This window comes from Dioszegia hungarica (genome assembly GCF_025882075.1).
Source record: "Dioszegia hungarica strain PDD-24b-2 chromosome Unknown MKK02contig_6, whole genome shotgun sequence".
NCBI lineage: Eukaryota > Fungi > Basidiomycota > Tremellomycetes > Tremellales > Bulleribasidiaceae > Dioszegia > Dioszegia hungarica.
The window spans coordinates 1,195,476-1,209,269 of record NW_026515768.1 but is presented as its reverse complement, the minus strand read 5'-3'; the positions used below and the strand labels follow the sequence as shown (position 1 = coordinate 1,209,269).

The following is a 13,794-nucleotide window of genomic DNA, read 5'->3' as shown; positions in this document are numbered from 1 at the left end:
GATTTCGACGAGAGTTTCGGTATGTATGTATCGATTCGGGATTGGCGAGAGAAGAGACGTGTCAGCTGTTGTTCTCTTCGCCATGCAGTAGCGGGTGGTCTACTCACAGATTTTGTTTGACTTGACGGTTGACAGAGCTCTCAGCGCTGATCTTTGCTCACGGTGAATTCGTTCCGGCAGGGCAGAGGGGGGAACCTGCCACTTTGATCAAATCCCGCCGGAGTTTCTGCCAACTATGGGGCGTGGCATTTAATTCCGCTCGATTCACGTGTCGATCAGTCCGTGCGTTGCATGCTTTGCTTGGTTCTTAAGTTGTTTTGGTAGCTATAGCTGTTTTGGTCCACTTTGACTATGTGCATGCCGGAGGTTCCCCTTGCTATACATATGCATGCAATAGAGAGCCTGAGTAAACATCCAACATGATTCCAGTGGTCACCTCAGAGCCCATCTGCACATCATTAGCTTGGCTGCTGCATCCCTGACTCGCCCACTCACGTCTTCACCATGAACAGCTCGTCTGGCATCCCGTGCTGCACTTCCTCCTTGACCACCTCGAGCCCGGCGTCTTTGAATACCTCCGACCACTTGTTATTTGACCTGAACTTTGTCAGCCTCTCAATATACCGCCTGGGATTACATCACCCTGCTGACAGCATGATGCGCCAAACAGACTTCCATCCACGTCAGAAGGGCACAATGCCACAAACGCAGATAGACTCACCTGGTCAAGCTCGAGTCCTCAGGATCCAAGAACTCGTTTCCCTTGCCCGATTCGGCGTCTTCGCAGACGTTCTCCTTGACAAAGATGAGCGAGGTGTAGCCGCCCGCTTTTGGTTCCTCGGTGATGTCTTCCGATTTCCGCAAAGCAGCCTTCGACTTGCGGAGGAAGGCGACGAGATCCTCGTGGCCCATGTGCCCTGACCCATCAGCTCATGTCGTGCTACGTTGTTGAAAGTGGGCGGTGACTTACCCAGACACCATTGACACCATATCCTGCCAAGTCAGCTGGTATCTTACGGGGTATGAAGAGGTCAGCTCACGCATCATACACCACCTCTTCGTCATCTATGCCCAATTCCGCTCCCTCGCCAGCCGTCGCTTCCCCTACTACACCCACCGACTCGAACATGTCCCCTCTCAAAGGATAGGCTGGATCCAGCCCCTGCAGCCCTCCCTTGACGCATAGCACCCTCTTTCCTCGCCCCTGCTTCGCCTCGTCCACTTTCCGCTTATCCTCCTTCCACTTTGTCATATTGCCTCCATCATCCGATGGCTGCTTGCCTACTCTAGGCAGATCGCGCCATTCGCCTGATGCTGCACTGCGCTGTGCCTCGCGTACGAACTTGTCGACCGGCTCGACGAGGACGACGTCGTCAAAGAGGGGGAGGAGAACGTGGCGCGTGACTCGACCTATACCCGCTCCAACGTCTAGCGCCGTAAGGCGATGAGCTGGCGGAGGGGACGGTGTAGGTGTGAGAGGAGAGGCGAAAGTGTGGAGAGAGGGTAGGAGGGAGAGGAGGAGGAGTCGGGAAGAGAGCTGCTCGATATGAGGGACGGGCTACAGGGTCAGCACAACCCGCTATTGGAGTCTTTGGGTGCATTCCCGCTCGAACAGCTGATTGTTATGAAGTGTAGACGTACCCCGTTGCCATAGCCACCAAGAACACCGTCGACACTGGCAGGCACGCTGTCCCAGTACCGGATACCCTCTTGATAATCTGGTCCGGCTGGTTTCTTCAGTGCGGACCCAACGTTAGACTTCTGGCGCTTCGCCGCTGATTGCTGAGTCTATCAGTATACTGTCCCTCGTGATATCCTCCTCCGGTTTAGTTATGGGGGATGTACCTGAGCCGCTGGAGCGGGAGGCTACGGAGTCAGCGAGATTTTCAAATCTCGGTGGACGAGATTGCTCACCATGTTTTCAAAACTTCCTCTATCTGGTGCCTATGAAGAGCTCTCAGACCAAAGGTTGGGCCTGACGCGCTCCTCAACGATAGCTAGATGCTTCTGCAAGGGTATGAACGATGTGAAGAGCGCGTTCTGAGATAGGCAACACGCGCAGATTGTGAAACACCGTTGAGGGGCCCCCGACAGCTAAGGAATGCGTCGTCGCACAGCTGGGGCGCTGGGGGCTGATGCACTGAGGAGGAGCACCTTGTCCATTCTACACGACATCAAAGGTGTATATACACATATGAGCCATCTAGCTACCAGCCATGACCATAACCGAAGCCAAGAGACTGAAAATGCCGTAGATCTGGAAGTGGGTCAGCTGACTCCCACTTCCAGCGAGTCCGCCCCCATCTCGCCCCTCCGCCCACCCCCCTCAGCTGCAGCCTGCCGTACGGACCCCGCTCGCGTGGGCATCAACGATCCAGAGGACCAAAAGCGCGACAACGTATCTCTTTGCCATGAAATTCCTTGTCGACCCCAGCGGCTGACCATTACGCGCGCGGGAAGGGGACTGAGAACCCCGTCCAGCTGCAGCGAAACTACGGGCTGGACGGGTCGGGATCGAGCAGTAGATGTACCGCATCATACCGCGCGTGTGGCCGGATGGAGCTGAGAGGAGTGGGCGGGGAGGAGAAAGGAGGGAGGACTCACGTTGGCCGACACGGCGACAATGCAAGGAAAAAGAGAGGAAGTGGACAAGGAAGTCAAGGAGGAAGTGGAAAGAGGAAGTAACAGTAAAATACGGCGAACGAAGAAGTGTGATCCGAAGCGAGCCTTTATATGATCGGCTCATGCTTCCGCAGTCAGCATCCCAGGGATCAGATTCGTGTGCCTTGTGGAGCTGCCGAGACATGCTGACTATGTCTCACCCCCAGGTGGCACCTCCTCGCTTACGCCGAGTGGCAGTGTGGCACACAGACTGTTAGCCGACACCGAGTGCTCCCCGACCGAGGGACAGCTGATAAGCCATAAAGCATACAGGTAGCATGCAACAATTAGACGTAAAGAGACTGACAACTATTAATATGATACACCAACCAGGATCCATCCTCATCAAGTCCTCTGCCCCGCCAGCTTGGAACCAGTCGAGCGAGCCAGCGCCCCGAGATGATGCTGATACACCCCATAGAACAGCGCTATTGCGACAAAGAGCTTCAGCAACGTCTCTGTCCATGGTCAGCTACACCCTGTCGAGGGTCACGACCGTGAGGGGGAGCTTACTCAAATGCCATACCGTCTCGCCCGTCTCGCTCTTGACCCGCCTAAACATCCCCACTCCCGACTTGCGTACGGGTACACCCTCTTCCGCTGGATTGGACCATCCACCCCGATGGGCTAGCCGGCGGGACACGAGCCTGTTCATCCTTGACGTCCGGGGACTGGCCGGGACAGCCGAGATATCGCACGGAGCTGCGCCCATGTCGTGCGTGATAACCTCGACCTGGCGGCGTTGTCTCGCTATCCGCATAGACTCGCGATACCCATCTACGCATCGCTACGAATGTCAGCTCTAGCCCTGACGATTATCGGGCACGAGGTGACAGACTTACCTCCATCGCATCCCACCACGTGTATCCCCTGATCCCCTCCGTACTCCCTTTATCCCCCATCCTCCGGCGCTCGTCGTGTTCACACACTGCACGCGCCAAGAGGTCCGCGTACTCTTCCGCGCACTGGGCGAAGACCGGCGAGGTATTGTCCCGGCAGATGAGCGGCCACGAGCGACTTGGGTTGGAGCTGGATGATGCAGAAGTGGGTAGAGGGAGGAGGAGGCCGGTCTCGCTGTGTTGTACGAGATCCCGAGTCCCTTCGGCGTCGAGACCGATGACGGGTAGACCAGACGCCAAGGCCTCGAGGACGACTTGGCCGAATGTCTGGACCGTCAGCTGTCTCGCTCCAATGGCCGAATCGAACGACGAACCTCACCTCTGTAAAGCTCGGGAAAGCAAACACATCTGCGCTAGCGTAGCACTCGGCCAGCTCCTGCCCTGACCGATGCCCCATAAAGACCGCATCGTACCCCTTCTTCCCGCACATCGCCTCCAGTTCCGCCTTGGCCGGCCCGTCTCCCACAAACACCATCTTGGGCATCTCCACCCCGGACCCGACAAGCTTTTGCCCTAATTTAGCGTAGGCGGCGAGCAAGAGGTGGAGGTTCTTTTCCCATGAGATCCGACCGACGTAGAGGAGTACGACCCGAGATGGGAGAGAAGATGGTGCGGTCGGTGAAGGAAGCGGCTGGTCGATCGGGCCTGTCCATGGGGTGAGAGGGGGCGTAAGCGGGAGCGAGGCTTTGCGACCTTGCCAGTGCGTTCCCATACCAATCGGGGAGTGCTCCGTCTTGCTGGGAGGTGCTACGACTGGAGCATCACCAACGCCCCAGGAAGCGCGCATGGCGGAGGAGCGGCGGTGGCGGCCGAATTGCGATAGGTCGACGCCGCGAGGCCAGAGCCGGACGCCGGAGAATGACTGGCCTTCCAGCATACTGAGTGTAGAGGGGGAAGGGCATAGAGTGAGAAGTGTCCTGGTGGTCAGCTATCATTCGGCGCCGGTCTTAAGTAGCGACGCACTTGGAGTAAAGCCAGGACTGAAAGCGCCACATGATCGGCTCGAGCCAGGCCATGCCAAAGAGGGTAGCATACGTAGCGAGATTGCTACCAGGTCAGCTTGGGTCCCAAAGGCATCAATCGACGAGAACTCACGTGTGGTAGCTCGCCACTACTGCCCCTCTTATCCCAGATCCCAGAGCTGGTCCCCCATCACTGACCCAGTCCTCGCCCGCCCATCCGAGCTCCATCGCCATGAGCGTCTGCGCGCCGAGCCAGATGGGATCGACAAAGTGTATGACATCCGGTTGCTACAAGATCAGCTTTGCACCCTGTGTCATGATGCGACAGCTGACTCACAAAGTCTTTGATTGCTCGCATGAACTTTGGGCGCAAAAAGTTCAACTTCAGCCCCGGGTAGACTACCAGCGGCACCCCCGCTGTCCCCACCAGCGGATGACTCGCATAGTGTCCCATCCCCGTTTCCGGCCCGAGCAGCATACACTGGTGTCCTTCCCGCTCGAGATGCTCGAGCAGCCGCGCCAAGGTCCGAGTGACGCCGTCCACCTTGGGCAGGAAGTTCTCGGTCACGATGACAACGCGGAGTCCGGACCGGCCCCGCGCGCCGAACAGGTGGAGTTCCCGCTCGTCCCGCTCCTGAGGGGTCAGATCGTACCGCCAGGGATAAGGCTCCGAGAGTGTTGGTGTAGTGGAGCGATTTGAGTCGGAAGTGGCGAGATAGTGAGGAGAGCGAGCCTGGGCGTCGCCGTACTCCAGTGACGGCTCAGGGAGGTCGAAGCTGGGCATAGAGTCTTCTGAGAATGGCGGTGGGAGGGCAAAGTCGGGACATGAGGAGGGACTCCCGATGGGTAGCATCTTGGGCGAGCGGTAGTAGGCCTTTGACGCGCCAGAGGTGGACTCGGTGGCGGAGGACGTAGCGCTGCTAGGGGTGGTGTCGATGTGGGAGGTGGTAGGACGGGTATGAGGCGTGAGAGGGGGAGATAGTGGATACATCATGGCGCCTAGTCGCTGGGTGGCGATGGGCGGTAAGAGGAGCAGCGTGGTCGACGTGAGGATGTGGGCGGTGGCGATGTTACGAGATGCAATCCGATCAGTCTGGACGGTGTCGACCGATATATACACAAAGATGAAGAGGAGTGAGAGCCGGTGTCTCCGGCTTGAAGATATAGATCAGGCTTATGAGCTCCACCCCATCCCCCTCTTGCAAGCCTAGACCCGATGAACGGACGTAGAAGGAGAAGCTGAAGCACTTGAAACGCGTCAGATCCGGTTGGAGCGCGCCAAACAAACAAAGCTAGCGTTCAAACGTTCGTCAGCTTCTCCGAAGCGCCTCCATACTCCGAGACAGACACAGACGGCGATCTGTCTGTATCCATTTTGAGTTAGTGAGGTTGAGGGGAACGGAAGGAATGGCTTGGGAGATGGAGGTGAACGTGTGGAGGATGGAACGTGCGTTGGATCTCACCCAGCCAAAAAGTCAGCCGCGTAAAGGGAAGAAAGCCACGTCATGCTTCGGCCTCATCCGAAGGAGAGGCTAGAGGCGGTTGCTATCTAAGTGGCCGATTCATAGAAGGTCCACCCCAGCAGCTCGTTCCTGCCTATCACCATCGTCGAGATCAAGCTGCGGTCCAGCTGCACGTCTGACAATGGTAGCAGCTCGCGGAAGGGGCCTGGTCATCGAAAGTTTGCGCGCTGTCTGGCGCCCGACGGCCCGGCGGAGTCATATCTGGCCGCAGGGGTCTCGTTCTGCTCACACCGCTTCCCATTCCCCTCGGTCAGACAAGAGCTCGCGCGAGTGGGTCTTCGCCCTCTTTGGGCTCGGCGTACGTCAACCTCACTGATACATGATGGCGCCCAGCTCGTCTGCAGGTAGGCTGACTATCGTAGTTTGGCGCAGGAGGTTTGTACGCCTATCAGCAATGGGACGGCAAGGTCTTCACGGCTATCCGGAACGAGTCTGCGAAGCCGCCAGGAGGATCACCTGGAACCGTCTCGAGGAAAGAGCTGGAGCGTCACTTTAGCAAAGAGGATATATGGGTAGCCATTGATGGGGAGGTCTGGGAGTAAGCCTCCCTGATGAACCAGCTTCGACTTGAGCTGATCAAGCAGTGTGACTGACTTTGTCGGACAACATGTGAGCCTATAACCTCGGCTGCACGCTACTCTCACAGGCTGAGCTGATCTCAGGCTAGCCAGGTGGATCGCAAGTCTTGATTGACCATGCTGGGAAGGACGTTACTACACTATTCAAGGGTATCCATCCCGTCGGAACACTCCAGTCGAATCTGAGAGAGGACCAAAGGATGGGAACGCTTGACACCGAGGGTCAGCTAAAACGAGCTCTTCCCATGTGGAGATACAGCTGACCATATAGCGGTCCAGTACTACGCCAACCTTCAAGGCGACGAAGACAGCCGGATAGAGCAGGCAAGAGCCTCCCTGATCGGGGTCGATTCCATCATCACACTAGACGACTTCGAAGTAAGCTGACCTCCTTCCTCGGATGTTCTCCAGAAAGAGACGATTGCCAGAAAGAGGCGGACAGCTGACCGATAGAAACACGCCAGACCCCTCCTCCAGACCTCGGCCTGGAACTACTTCTCTTTCGGTGCCGATGGAGAACATACCATGCGCAACAACTCAGACGCTTATCAGCGGGTATGGTTTCGCCCGCGTGTACTGCGCGATGTCACCGAGTGCGACATGTCGACCGAGGTACTGGGCGTCAAGTCGGAGATGCCGGTGTATATCAGTCCGACGGCGAGAAATGGGTTGGGACAGCCTTTGGTGAGTTGTCAAAAACCGACGCTCGTGAGAAATGAGAGCTGACAAGTTAGGGCGAGATAGCAGCTACGCAAGGCGCAGCAGCGAGTGGAGTCTTACAGGTCTTGAGTCATGTGGCCAGTCGGAGCCTGACGGAAGTGATGCAGGCGCGAGCAAATGGTCAGGAAATAGGATGGCAGATCTACATGGATCCAGACCGGTAAGCTAGTACCTCCTCGACACAGAGGACGGACAGGACGAGTAGCTTATAGCGCAGATCGAAAGCGGAAGCTCAGATCCGGGAGGCTGTAAAGTTGGGCGTACATTCGATATGGCTCACAGTAGATCGCCAAGCAGTGAGTCTGCTAGTCAAAGAGTGAATAGTAGCACAACTGATCAGGTAGGAACCGAAGAATCTGAGAGGTCTGTACACTAAGGTCGAGAAAGATCCTGTATGTTGGTCGCCTGACAGAAGATCGCGGCCACTCGCTTACCCCACAGGCTGCGCATGATTCACCGTTGACGAGGGAGATGCCAAGAGTCATCTCACCGTGAGTTACGAATCCCGGAAATGAGAACGCAATCAAGGAGCTGATATTCATAGTCGGCATGATACAAATCTCACCTGGAAAGATGTTGGGTGGATCAAGTCGCTCGCGCCTGGGCTACCAGTGGTAGTCAAGGGTATTGGCGCATGGGAGGACGTCATCCTTGCGAAAGAAAACGGCGCGGATGCTGTGGTACTAACGAACCACGGTGGACGGCAGCTAAACTTGTACGTCGTTCTTCCCCTCTTCTCGGACCGACAGCTGACACACCAGCGCCCACGCACCTCTGCAGACGCTACACGAGCTACATCAGAACGCACCTCATATGCTGCACCGGGACGACTTCCAGGTCTTCGTTGACGGCGGTATAAGGCACGGTACCGACGTCTTGAAAGCGCTGTGTCTCGGCGCGAATGCGGTCGGTCTCGGCAGGCCGATCATCTATGCCTTGACGGGTTGGGGCAGTGATGGAGTCGACAGGGCATTCATGAGTGAGTGAGCTCAGCGGGCAATGATCCTGTACCTCGAGCTGACCCTGCAGTACTGAAACACGAGATGGAGGTGGGCATGCGGAGTCTTGGGGTGACGCGTTTGGATCAGCTCGGACCGGAATATCTTGACTGTAAGAAGTTGTAACATCTACAAGTATGGGCCGGCATGCTGGTCCGCTATCGGCCTTGCTGAGTTTGCTCACACCTGCTGAACTTGCCCTCATCAGCTCACATCACGCATGGTTGAGTGGTCCAAGCTATCCCTTCCGTCTCTGTCTTTCGACCGGTCTCGCTGACGCACGCATTGCAAAGGCCTTGTGGCCGATTTGGCCGAGGGCGAAAAGCTGATGCGGAATTCGATCCTGCCCCCGCGCGGTAGCGAAGATTTAGATTCGGTGCGTAGTCCAGTCAGCTCCGAACATCTCGGAGATTTGGGTGACTTGGCTTCCGGACAAACGATCACTGCCAAACACAGATCGACATGTCTCATTGATCTCTCTCGACATGGACACCTCTCATCTCGCCAATGACTTGGCGCACATTCCCATTCCCATCCTGTCCTACACATCCAGCATGGAGCTATCTCTCTCCGTCTCCCTCCCGACTACGCTCTTCTTCGCCACCTTTCTCGCCCCTCCGCCAAGATCTTGACCTCCCTCTAACTTTACCCTACGACATTACTACGCGTACAGACAAATTCATTGCCTCAACAGTCAAGAATCTCGCGAAACAAGGCAATATCGATGGGCTCTTCTCTATTTCCACCGATCCCATCCCCAAGCCCATCATACACGTCCTCGGTCGTCATGCCTACTCGACCACGACCCTCACCTCCATACGGGCGGCGCAGATGTGGGACCGGCTCGTCGACGCGTATCAGCAGAGCTGGCCCAAGAAGATGAGGGATTGGATGGAACGCAGCTACGATATGGATATCAAAGCAGACAGGAGGGAGGAGAAGTTTGGGATCTGCTACGACCTCAAGCGCAATCACGTACCTCTACTGGGTGCGCTCACGGGAGAGGTTCGAGGCAGCAAGGGTGGCGGACATTGGCCGGAGAGCATCCCGGAGATTCGGGAGACGATCGTCCTGCGTGAGCCTCATTCCTGCTCCACTGGTATCCTTCGGGTTAGCTTAGCTGACTGGTAGCCCAATTCCTCGGAGAAGTCCGCTCACAGGCTCCCGGGAAGGTGGCATTGACACCTCGCGACATGGCGACTGCGATGCTGGACGGAGCCGAAGACGAGGCGAACGTCATCCGGCTGGGGGAGATGGAGGCTGAGAGACGAAAGGCCAACGTCCCAAATGTACCGTGAGTCCGCTCATGCCTCATCGACCGTGACTTGCGCTGATGAGCAGGGGGTTTGCGAAGGAGTGTGTGCTGGTACCCCGGGAGCCACTCGTCTACATACCCGGCGACAAGGACAGCCTCCTCGCAGCCATCAAAGCTGAAGCGGTACGGCGAATCATCGACTCCAACACGAGGAGCCCGACCGAACGGATCAAGCGTACGGTGGTTATCCGCCAGCTCGACAGGTGGGAGGCCACGTATGCTCGCGAGAGGACATACGATGAGCTCGTCCTCACCGAGATGGCGGAAGACGTCGAGCTGACCCCGGAGTACATGACGGCGACCGGGTTCTGCATGGGCGAGATGCTCGGCAATGAGACGATGGACACGGTCAACGAGGTCTCCTCGGTGTACGTGAAATCCGTCACCATCAAGGAGGAGGAGGGGAGGGAGATGAAGCGGTCAAAGAACAAGAAAACGGTCAATGCCGGCCGGCGAATCTCGAGATTCTGTACCGCCGAACCTCCCGCCCGCGTCCCAGCGCGCTCCAGGCGAACTGGGCGGCGAGTATATATCCACCACTTCGGTCGCTACAAGAACGGGGCCAGCAACCGGAGGATGTCGGAAAGGCGTTGGGGGAACATGCGTCCGAAGGAGAATCCTTGGCATGCGGCAACCGTTCTGGCCGGGGGAAGGTCCCGAATCCGCTACTATAAAATGGCGGATTACACACACCTCACCGGATCAGAGTGGTGCGAAGTCTACGTGAGTTCCGCGGCTTCCTCAACGCCATTAGCTGATCCGCAGGCCTGGGACGAACTCGTTTTCAGCGTCATCTTCTCAAACCCCTGCCATCCCAACTCCGCCTGGCCAGGCGGAAACCCTCCCCATCCTCCTCTCGTCCCTGGCCAGGACAACGCCTACACCGGTCTTTTGGCCGAGATCCTTCACGCCAACCTCCCAATGCTCAAGAAGCAATATGTCCGGTACATGCTGAAAGCTTTCCCGCTGCTGGACATCGCCTCTGTTCTGCTCCAAACGGACAATATGGACGTCATCTTCGAGCGCTGGATCTTTGGGAAGATATACGGAAAACGCAGAGTGAGGATGCACTTGACTCGAAGTTTCGAACTACTCCTGCTTGTATAGTCCAGAGTCCTTACGCCCGTCAACGGTCCTTTTCCCGTCTATAACGCCGTTATCGGGGTGCCAGTACTCGCCACACGTCCGTCTTAGCTTGAGGAATGTGTATTCGCCACCCGGCGCGCGCCCATTAAAGAATCAGATATCCAACATGGAGCAACAGAGGAGACACAATGCAGTCGCGCATGATTACTCATTGAGAGGCGCCTGGCAAGTACTAGTCGTATAGAAACACCATAGCCAGTACTACAGAACTAGTCCATCTTCCTCCATGTCTCATTACACGCGACGCCATCCGCCGTCAAGCGAAACACCCCGTCTTCTCTCCTCTCAGCACTGCGACGTGGACCGGTCTGAGATGAGAGATATCCTGATACAGGAGACTCCAAGTCCCAGGTTATAGGTGGATCCGTGCTCGATGCTCCCCCTTCGTCTCGAATAAAGTCATGCACGAACGTGCCACTCTCCATCTGCCACATCCACAAAACGCCGAGTCTACCCTGAAACTGCCCAGAGAGGCAATAATCCTTTGTTGCCTGTCGCCCGCGGCGGGACGAGAAGCGGCGTGCCAAATTCCCCTTCCCCCCTCTTCTCTTTCTCTCCTCACCTTCTCATACCTTCCCAAAGTCAGCTATAACCTCAAAAGCTCCCCATCTTTACGCGCAAGCTTTCCTCGCCTCTGGCGTTACCCACTCAACCCCACCCTCGTGTTACCAAACCTACACTTGCTCAACTCGCATCTTCAAAATGTCTCGTTCGGCCTAAATACCCGTTCCTTTACCCAGGAGTTACCAAGTCAAACTACCCAACGTTCCCAAACCCCTTATAACCCCCCTTTTACCTACCCAGTTCTTCACGAGCCCACTCAGGCTCGTCTTAACTCGACCCATCATGGCGTCCTCTACTACCCAAGCGATCTTCCGGCCCAAATCAACCACCGCCTCCCCAGCGCAGCTCCTCCAGAGCCAACAACTCGGTACCGCCCGGTGTCGACCCTGTCCGTGTCAAATCCTCACGTAGGCAACTCGTATCTGCCTACGGGCCAAGAGTCGGACTCTACTAGGTGAGCTTTCTCCCCGCTTTCACTCGGTTCCGAGCTGATGGGCAGTCCTCGACAAGCAAACAACAAGACTTCCCTCCCACTCCCACGGGTCCTCCCACCCCCGCCTACCCGCAAACGCGCCCTCCCTTCGGAGCCCAGCCTAGCCAACAAGCAACAAAAGACGTCGATCGTTCGTCAACCCCTCCCCACCGACCTCCCCATCCAGCCTCCCCCGCCGGACGTCAACGTCTCGGTCACCCCTCCTACCCCTACCGCCATACTCCTGCCCGACATTCTCGCCTCGGACAACTTCACAGACCCCCTCGCTGATCTCGACGCGTTCTTCACACAGATGGACGCCGAGATCACCGACATGGGGGTCCCTGCTTGGAGCTTTGACGACTTGTTCGTCGAGGATGCCTTTGCAGCGCTCGGTGACGAGCAAGTCGTCACGGAGCAGACCATCTTCCTCCCTCATCTCCCGCAGAAGGGTTCGCCCGCCCCGTCCACCGAGTCGGAGCAGTCCCTAGCTCTTGACGTCGTTGACGGCCAAGACATCTTTGACTTCTCCACCCCGGTCATCGGTCTCATGCACTCGGCTACCGACGTGCTTCCCCCTCCCTACCAAGTCCCTTCTCCCGACCAGCGCGGCGTCGACGATGCGACCATGCAGCAGACCTTCGGTGCTGGCTATGGCTCGTTCGGAGACATTGCACAATTCGGCGGCGACGCCAACACCCTCGGTATGGGTCCGGACTTCATCTCCAAGCTCACGTCGGACTCCCTCCCCCAGTCTGCCGTCAACATCAACATCACCCCTTCCATCGAGGCCATGCTCGCGACCACCGACTGGTCAGCGTCCTTCTCGGTCATCCCCACAGCGATCGCGCCAGCCGACCTCGTCATGCCCTCCCCCTCCCTCAAGCGCAAAGACTCGTCGTCCAGCGACGAGCCTGAGCCTGCGTCCGACCAACCCGCCAAGCGCCCTCGCGGTCGGCCACCCAAGGGTCGCACTTCGGGTACTGCTTCTCCCCTATCCACCCGCCAATCCAAAATCCCCTCCCCCGTCGGTACCCCCCTCATCGCCACCGTCTCCCTCGACGATGTCGAGGAGCCACCCAAGCGTACCGCCTCGGGCAAGCCTTCGACCGCACGTCCCAAGTCGGTCGTCCCCGAGAAGTACTTCAAGGACGGGTCAGCCTTTGCCATCACCGGGATGACGATGGAGCAGATCCTCTCCTTCCCCACGTTCGACGAGCTCCTCAAGCAAGTCGCGGTCGACAAGCGCGACGGCGCTCGGGAGTTTGGCGAGCGTATCGCCGACCAGCGAGACAAGGCCAAGGACGCGGCCAAAAAGTCGCGAGACGAGAAGCGGCAAAAGATTGAGCAGCTCGAGGGCCAGGTGGACGGCCTCGAGGATCAAGTGGCCAAGATGAGGGTTTACCTGCAGAGTCTGCTCGGGAGCGGGCGGGTGTCGCACGTCGAGGTGGCGGCGTATCTGTAGGAGCTGGGGATGGCGGGATCCCATACCAAGGTTGTCGACATCGTTCGACAGGGCTGAGCCCATAAGGTTTTCTCTTTTCCGTATCGTCTGATAGTCTCCTAGTTTCTCTCTTTCCTTCTCATTCCCCTCCCATTCCGCTGTCGATACGTATCGTAGCTATTCTCTCTCGTTGTCTCGCAGTAGTATCGTAGTATTCATTCTGAGCCGGATGCATTGATGCCGGTACTGCTCTGCCAATGAGAAGTCCTCTCCACAACACTGTCTTCTTCGGATGACAATCCCAGTGGTCAATTGCTCCTCCTTCCCCGGTCGTTCCTGTTGTCTCCCTTCAGCAGCGCAGCTTCAGCAAGCTGCTCCCCATACCCCTGGTCCTACCAATCTACAGAGATTTGAGGCTGTAATAAGCAGGTGCAGGTGGATGCGGAGACCCCACCGGTTACAGCCGTGTTTCAGAGTCACCCACCAAGTCGAGCTTCCACTCGCCTTCACCC

The 13,794-nt window shown here is 57.3% G+C and overlaps 4 protein-coding genes across 4 annotated transcripts; 2 read left to right on the top strand and 2 right to left on the bottom strand.

Moving 5' to 3' along the window:
- Positions 1-432: 432 nt before the first annotated feature.
- Positions 433-1,917, bottom strand: MKK02DRAFT_31720 (AdoMet dependent proline di-methyltransferase-domain-containing protein; the record flags this gene model as incomplete). The annotated part of the gene is made up of 8 exons (XM_053088366.1): positions 433-448; positions 496-597; positions 722-917; positions 971-993; positions 1,041-1,558; positions 1,642-1,788; positions 1,846-1,866; positions 1,915-1,917. The coding sequence occupies 8 exons, from the start codon at positions 1,915-1,917 to the stop codon at positions 433-435; spliced, it is 1,026 nt and encodes a 341-aa protein (XP_052948021.1).
- Positions 1,918-3,107: 1,190 nt separating this feature from the next.
- MKK02DRAFT_36086 (uncharacterized protein) lies at positions 3,108-5,306 on the bottom strand (the record flags this gene model as incomplete). The annotated part of the gene is made up of 7 exons (XM_053089345.1): positions 3,108-3,133; positions 3,175-3,448; positions 3,504-3,827; positions 3,880-4,477; positions 4,524-4,607; positions 4,656-4,810; positions 4,860-5,306. 7 exons carry the CDS (start codon positions 5,304-5,306, stop codon positions 3,108-3,110), a joined length of 1,908 nt encoding a protein of 635 aa, XP_052948020.1.
- Positions 5,307-6,494: 1,188 nt separating this feature from the next.
- Positions 6,495-8,467, top strand: MKK02DRAFT_23309 (L-mandelate dehydrogenase; the record flags this gene model as incomplete). Its single annotated transcript, XM_053086709.1, has 11 exons — positions 6,495-6,583; positions 6,630-6,654; positions 6,713-6,845; positions 6,895-7,001; positions 7,077-7,307; positions 7,358-7,503; positions 7,561-7,639; positions 7,707-7,834; positions 7,888-8,058; positions 8,105-8,322; positions 8,373-8,467. Coding segments are annotated over 11 exons (1,422 nt in total), but the record flags the coding sequence as incomplete, so codon positions are not given.
- Positions 8,468-11,203: 2,736 nt separating this feature from the next.
- Positions 11,204-13,303, top strand: MKK02DRAFT_31717 (uncharacterized protein; the record flags this gene model as incomplete). Its single annotated transcript, XM_053088365.1, has 2 exons — positions 11,204-11,820; positions 11,866-13,303. 2 exons carry the CDS (start codon positions 11,204-11,206, stop codon positions 13,301-13,303), a joined length of 2,055 nt encoding a protein of 684 aa, XP_052948018.1.
- Positions 13,304-13,794: the final 491 nt, after the last annotated feature.